Source organism: Diorhabda sublineata, chromosome Y (genome assembly GCF_026230105.1).
Source record: "Diorhabda sublineata isolate icDioSubl1.1 chromosome Y, icDioSubl1.1, whole genome shotgun sequence".
NCBI lineage: Eukaryota > Metazoa > Arthropoda > Insecta > Coleoptera > Chrysomelidae > Diorhabda > Diorhabda sublineata.
The window spans coordinates 2,165,455-2,173,563 of record NC_079486.1 but is presented as its reverse complement, the minus strand read 5'-3'; the positions used below and the strand labels follow the sequence as shown (position 1 = coordinate 2,173,563).

Genomic DNA, 8,109 nt, shown 5'->3' with positions numbered 1-8,109 from the left:
CAAAACCACAGATATATTGGAAATTGTCTTATAAAACGACATTTATTGTCAACAAAATGGAAAAGTTGAAGTTTACTTTTCAAGTGAAACCAACAACAGACGGAAAGTCAAACTATATCGCCATAACCGCAATTGTGACTGAAGATGAAAAATATTTCCTTATTCCTGAAGAATTCCAAGCTATTTCATAGCACACATATATTCAAACTTCGAAAACTTTTGTCACAGTGAAAAATACATTAAAAAAAAGACATCAAACTAGAAGTGTTTGGATAAAAACAACAGAGGATATATTAAAAACATATGTTGATGAAGATGGCAATATGGTTTTTCAGAACCAATTTCTAGAGGAAACTACCAAAGAACAATTGACTGTCGATAGCAAAACGTGTTCAGAAGATCCTATAGCCAAAATTTTAGAGAAATTAATAGAAAACCAGGAGAAAAAAGAAAAACAAAGCATAAAGAAGCTAGCTGAGAAGTTTGTAATTGAAAAATTTGATGGAAAGAGTTCAAATGCAAATCAGTGGATGGAAGTATTTGAAAAAGAATGTGAAAGGTTCAATGTATTAAAAGACGAAGAAAGAATTGAAATCTTTAGATTATTTCTTGAAAAATCGTGCACTGATTGGTATTCTTCCATGATAATCAAACTTACCTTACATTCCGAGTGGTTACAATGGAAATCGAGCTTTATACAGACTTATGCAAAGAAAGGTTGGACTACTAGCAAGTATGCTTTATCGTTCAAATATCAATATGGATCTTTATTAGAATATGCAGTTAAAAAAGAAAAACTTTTACTAGAAGTAAGAAAAACAATAGATGAAGGGACACTTATTGATATAATTGCCGCCGGCTTACCAGATTTTATAACTGATCGAATCAACAAGGAAGAAATTTTACATACTAAAGACTTGTTTAGTGAACTTGGAAAATTAGAACATTTGGTTGCAAAAAAAATATTAAAAAAAAAGACGATACCAAGCAAGTAAAAGAAAAATGTAGTATTTGTGAAAAATTAAAAAAGGGTGTACACTATCATTCAGAAGATTCCTGTTGGTTTAGAACAAAACCCGATACAGAAAAGGATAAAAAGCAAATAAAGCTCGTTAACAATTCAGAATTAGAATGTGAATTGCAGTGTGAAGATCAAAAAAACTAATAGTGCCGCCATTGATCAAAGTCAAATTAGTACTCAATAAGAATGTTGAAGTTTTTGGGATCTATGACTCAGGCTCTAATGTCTCATTGATAAATTCAAGATTGTTAAAAATAAATAATAAGGAAACCAGTCACTACAACAATACTAATTTGAAAACGATTAATGGCGTTAAAAAGGCAAATGGCATAATTACAATAGATATAGCCATTTTTGATGTGGAAAAGAAAATGAATGTTTTTGTAATAGACAAGGAAAATTTCGATTATGACTTCTTAGTGGGACTAGAATGTATAAAAGAGTTTTACCTAGTTCAAAATGCCAACTTAGAAATTAGTCAGAAAATACCCATGCAAAGAAGTGGAACAGTTTCTAAGGAAACAGATTCAGATATAATTTCTATAAAAACAATTTCATTTTTAAGTTTATTTTAATTTGTGATTTTGGAACAGACATTGTTAATAATAACATCAAATGTCGTTTCTTTTCTTACAGGTATGAAATATTTGTTTAGTACTAAATAGGTGCATACTTTTGTTTCATGTAATTTTTAGTTTACATGTTAATAACAATAAATCCCTTTACTTACAGAGAAACACAATTGTGTTTTGATTGACTGTGTCACCAAAACCACAGATATATTGGAAATTGTCTTATATATATATATATATATATATATATATATATATATATATATATATATATATATATATATATATATATATATATATATATATATATATGTACGGTTTGGGATCGTGTCAAGGAAACACCAAATTGGACTATGTTTTCCGAGATTTCGAATACTTAAGTATTCATCATCCGGGACTGAAATCATGGTCAAATACAATATAAGAAATATATATAAATGTATAAAATTAATAAAATTTTATTTTATTTTTGGAAGGAAAAGAAGATTCGTTGAACTCGACAAGTGAAACTTAGAAATCTAAAAATCTAATACAGATTGTGTCGTGTTACAGTGAATGACAATTTTATACAGTATTAATAAATTATATGATTTTTCACACAGTTTAATGTATATTTGATAAGAGAGATGATTAAGTAAATGTAGATGTAGAATCCTTCCCTCTATTTAGGTTTTGGAAATATTGAAAAAGTCCAAATTTTAACTATAATGAATGTAGTATAGATAATTGTTGCATCAAAGAACGACTTTTTGGCCAAGAATATTTTGGTTAAAAGAAATATAAATTTTGATGCTTCGAATTTTCTTTGAGTCTTTATCAAAATATGATATTGTCATCCTATGTCACAAAAAAGATCAGTGATAATAAGTTTAGCTGATAGATTTAGAATTTGGTTGCTTAGCTACTCAAAAAGCAAAAACTGCATTGAAAGAAAATAATTAACCGTAAAAAATGATGAATAGCATATTCAAGAAAATGATAAACAGATACGACAATCAATTTAAAAACAAAACTGAAACGAAACATAAAACATTTTTCCTTACGATATGTAGAAGGACTACAAATAATTGATTATTGCTATATATTTGAGATATAGAGACCAATGAAAAATTAAATTTCTTATTAGAACAAAGTTCTAAGTTGATTTCATCCTTATTTTGATATTCATGATGAAGCTGATCTATAAATCAATATAATCAATCAAATTATCAGTGTCAATTTTCAAAAAAAAAGATAATTTTAAAACAGAACCTAAAATCAAGAACATTTATATATATATATATATATATATATATATATATATATATATATATAAATATAATTTTCTTTTGCGTGTTATTTTGCCGTACGTCACATAAAGTCCGTTTGTGACAGATGATCTGTGACTGTCATCGATGGGAAGCAGGGCATAACCTCGAATGTCGTGTTGTGTGATTGTGTGCTGGAAAACAATTTCATTTTTAAGTTTATTTTAATTTGTGATTTTGGAACAGACATTGTTAATAATAACATTAAATGTCGATTCTTTTCATACAGGTATGAAATATTTGTTTAGTACTAAATAGGTGCATACTTTTGTTTCATGTAATTTTTAGTTTACATGTTAATAACAATAAATCCCTTTTCTTACAGAGAAACACAATTGTGTTTTGATTGACTGTGTCACCAAAACCACAGATATATTGGAAATTGTCTTATAAAACGACATTTATTGTCAACAAAATGGAAAAGTTGAAGTTTACTTTTCAAGTGAAACCAACAACAGACGGAAAGTCAAACTATATCGCCATAACCGCAATTGTGACTGAAGATGAAAAATATTTCCTTATTCCTGAAGAATTCCAAGCTATTTCATAGCACACATATATTCAAACTTCGAAAACTTTTGTCACAGTGAAAAATACATTAAAAAAAAGACATCAAACTAGAAGTGTTTGGATAAAAACAACAGAGGATATATTAAAAACATATGTTGATGAAGATGGCAATATGGTTTTTCAGAACCAATTTCTAGAGGAAACTACCAAAGAACAATTGACTGTCGATAGCAAAACGTGTTCAGAAGATCCTATAGCCAAAATTTTAGAGAAATTAATAGAAAACCAGGAGAAAAAAGAAAAACAAAGCATAAAGAAGCTAGCTGAGAAGTTTGTAATTGAAAAATTTGATGGAAAGAGTTCAAATGCAAATCAGTGGATGGAAGTATTTGAAAAAGAATGTGAAAGGTTCAATGTATTAAAAGACGAAGAAAGAATTGAAATCTTTAGATTATTTCTTGAAAAATCGTGCACTGATTGGTATTCTTCCATGATAATCAAACTTACCTTACATTCCGAGTGGTTACAATGGAAATCGAGCTTTATACAGACTTATGCAAAGAAAGGTTGGACTACTAGCAAGTATGCTTTATCGTTCAAATATCAATATGGATCTTTATTAGAATATGCAGTTAAAAAAGAAAAACTTTTACTAGAAGTAAGAAAAACAATAGATGAAGGGACACTTATTGATATAATTGCCGCCGGCTTACCAGATTTTATAACTGATCGAATCAACAAGGAAGAAATTTTACATACTAAAGACTTGTTTAGTGAACTTGGAAAATTAGAACATTTGGTTGCAAAAAAAATATTAAAAAAAAAGACGATACCAAGCAAGTAAAAGAAAAATGTAGTATTTGTGAAAAATTAAAAAAGGGTGTACACTATCATTCAGAAGATTCCTGTTGGTTTAGAACAAAACCCGATACAGAAAAGGATAAAAAGCAAATAAAGCTCGTTAACAATTCAGAATTAGAATGTGAATTGCAGTGTGAAGATCAAAAAAACTAATAGTGCCGCCATTGATCAAAGTCAAATTAGTACTCAATAAGAATGTTGAAGTTTTTGGGATCTATGACTCAGGCTCTAATGTCTCATTGATAAATTCAAGATTGTTAAAAATAAATAATAAGGAAACCAGTCACTACAACAATACTAATTTGAAAACGATTAATGGCGTTAAAAAGGCAAATGGCATAATTACAATAGATATAGCCATTTTTGATGTGGAAAAGAAAATGAATGTTTTTGTAATAGACAAGGAAAATTTCGATTATGACTTCTTAGTGGGACTAGAATGTATAAAAGAGTTTTACCTAGTTCAAAATGCCAACTTAGAAATTAGTCAGAAAATACCCATGCAAAGAAGTGGAACAGTTTCTAAGGAAACAGATTCAGATATAATTTCTATAAAAACAATTTCATTTTTAAGTTTATTTTAATTTGTGATTTTGGAACAGACATTGTTAATAATAACATCAAATGTCGTTTCTTTTCTTACAGGTATGAAATATTTGTTTAGTACTAAATAGGTGCATACTTTTGTTTCATGTAATTTTTAGTTTACATGTTAATAACAATAAATCCCTTTACTTACAGAGAAACACAATTGTGTTTTGATTGACTGTGTCACCAAAACCACAGATATATTGGAAATTGTCTTATATATATATATATATATATATATATATATATATATATATATATATATGTACGGTTTGGGATCGTGTCAAGGAAACACCAAATTGGACTATGTTTTCCGAGATTTCGAATACTTAAGTATTCATCATCCGGGACTGAAATCATGGTCAAATACAATATAAGAAATATATATAAATGTATAAAATTAATAAAATTTTATTTTATTTTTGGAAGGAAAAGAAGATTCGTTGAACTCGACAAGTGAAACTTAGAAATCTAAAAATCTAATACAGATTGTGTCGTGTTACAGTGAATGACAATTTTATACAGTATTAATAAATTATATGATTTTTCACACAGTTTAATGTATATTTGATAAGAGAGATGATTAAGTAAATGTAGATGTAGAATCCTTCCCTCTATTTAGGTTTTGGAAATATTGAAAAAGTCCAAATTTTAACTATAATGAATGTAGTATAGATAATTGTTGCATCAAAGAACGACTTTTTGGCCAAGAATATTTTGGTTCTCATATTGTTCTCAAACATACGGATATAATAGAAATGCTTGGACATTCTGCACACAATTTTTTTTCTGATTATTGGTCTACTATTTGATAAATGCTAAAATCCAGCTGCAGTTTCAAAAGAATGTTGGGTATTCATAGTATTATAAAAAAATCATAAACTATCAATATTTAATCATGAAAATGATATCTCTCGTAATTTCTGGTTTCTTAGACCTTTTGATATATTTATGCATCTAAATGTTCTTGATTTTGGGTCTCATCAGTTTCAAAATTAGTTTTTTTTGATAGTTTTTAAAAGAAATATAAATTTTGATGCTTCGAATTTTCTTTGAGTCTTTATCAAAATATGATATTGTCATCCTATGTCACAAAAAAAATCAGTGAAAATGAGATATCAGATCTCTCGTAATTTGTCTATTATTGCCTATAAAACTACATAGTTTTCAAATGCTCAGAAATAATTTTTTAAAATTATCATAAAAAATAATTTTAAAACATAAGAGACCTGTTTTATTATTATATATTATTATACAAGTATATATATATATATATATATATATATATATATATATATATATACACATTAGCGGCGTGAAGTGGAATCCCCCCAAGAATAGTTCACCAATAGGATTGATCAATCCCATAAGACGTACATACGCCAATTCTTGAGCCAAGGTCAAGTGATGCTTACGTCACCTGCAGACCTCGACGGCTTGTTTACCATTTACGCTGTGCGGTATTGCTTGTGTTTTTGTTAATTCGAAAAGGTCGTACAAGTGATTGAAGAGTTGGAAATTCGTTTTTCACTTAGTTCTACGTTTTAAAAACTATTATTTGTGTGTATTATATATGTGGAGAATAGTGAACAAAGACAATATTATTGTTTAAGGCAAAATAATCTTGTGAGACTTTCAAGGGTAGGTAAAAATGTTTTGTTATATTAAAGCTGGATTTAAATAGCAAAATAAAAATTAAAATCCAAGTCAGTTACTGGCTGAAAGAAAACCAGCTGAGCAGAAATGACAATTTAATTGGCTTATTTAAATTTCTATTCTTTATACACTACAATAAAAAATTAAAAAAATGGGCGAATCATAACAGCGTTTTTGGTCGGTTGGTTTGCATTTGTCCAGCAACTAATCTAGATTTTTATTTTACTTTTTTTTGCTAAATGAAACTTTGTTTGTTTGATTTTAGTGCATGTAGTATATGTCCAAAAATCAAAATGCCTGGTACACGTTGTGCTGTGTATGGTTGTGGTAATACCTATAAAACAAGGCAGCAAGAACATGAATATTTTATATTTCATCGGTTTCCCAAAGCTAAAGATCTTGTTTCCCAAACTATGAGAAAAGAATGGATATTACGATGCAAACGGGAAGATAAATTTAACCCTGATACTAGCTACATCTGCTCAGTTCATTTCACAGAAAAGGATTATGAAAGAGACTTACAGAATGAATTATTAGGTTGGTGAATTATTTAATTGTTTAGTGTAATAGTTTATAGCTTTCAAAGTCTATACTGTCCCAAAATGATTTTGGTAATGAAATTTAGTAACTCAATTTGTTCATAAATATATATAATATGTATATGTATTTTAGGTTTACCACTACGAAAAATATTGAAAAAAACCGCTGTTCCTACTTTGGGATTGTATTCAAAAAAATCAACAAGTGAAGCTAGTAGTTCAAGCATCAGTTCCAGAGAAGAAAGACTGGCCAAACGAAATGCAAAGGAGGAAGTGAACAAACTTTTAAAAGTAGCCACGTGGGATTATGGAAACAGTTAAATATCGATATTAATCAGACATCTTTTAAGCATCCTGTTAGTGGTAAGAATGTGTATATGTTTGCCGATGCACCTCACCTGCTAAAACTATTACGCAACTGGCTACTTGACAAAGGTTTTATGCTTGAAGATAATTTATTCGTGAATAAAAGTCCACTTGAAGCTCTGGTAACGCTTACTGATAATGAAGTAAATCCCTGCTGGAAAATTAACAAAAAACATCTTGATGTGGAAAAAACTCTCAGACAAAATGTAAAACTAGCTGCTGAATTGCTCTCCAATAGTGTTTCCACTGGATTTTTGCGATACAAGCCTGGACAAGACAAAAATATGTCAGAAAATCTAGGGCATTTTATTGCTGACATAAATGCATGGTTTGATATTTTCCATAGCTATGTTCCGAGGGCAAATATACCTACAAAACATGCTTATGGCATAGATTTAGAAAACCAAAAACAACACCTCAACAAAATTTATCAAATTGTAAAATCAATGAGAGTAATTGGAAAAAATTGTTTGATGACATTCCAAAAAGGTATGTTAATATCAATATCTTCATTACAGCTACTTTATGAGGACATGAAAGAAAGTATGGATGTAAAGTACATATGCACCCATAAATTAAATCAGGACAGTTTAGAAAACTTCTTTTTCCAAATGAGAAGTAGAGGAGGGCCAGATGAGCATCCGTCACCTTTATCTGCGATTTACAGGATTCGCATGATTTTATTAGGA

At 28.9% G+C, this 8,109-nt stretch overlaps 1 protein-coding gene across 1 annotated transcript; it reads left to right on the top strand.

Annotated features, from left to right (window-relative positions):
- The first annotated feature begins 6,195 nt into the window (after window positions 1–6,195).
- On the top strand, window positions 6,196–7,375 carry LOC130451997 (THAP domain-containing protein 3-like). Its single transcript, XM_056791356.1, has 2 exons — window positions 6,196–7,052; window positions 7,188–7,375. Exons 1-2 carry the CDS (start codon window positions 6,755–6,757, stop codon window positions 7,373–7,375), a joined length of 486 nt encoding a protein of 161 aa, XP_056647334.1. The 5' UTR covers window positions 6,196–6,754.
- The last annotated feature ends 734 nt before the right edge of the window (window positions 7,376–8,109 follow it).

Bases quoted from the DNA above. Each gene is read 5' to 3' on its own strand.
- LOC130451997 (XM_056791356.1), top strand. From the start codon at position 6,755: ATGAAACTTTGTTTGTTTGATTTTAGTGCATGTAGTATATGTCCAAAA. The intron at 7,053-7,187 runs GTTGGTGAATTA...TATGTATTTTAG, and splicing joins CTTACAGAATGAATTATTAG to GTTTACCACTACGAAAAATA.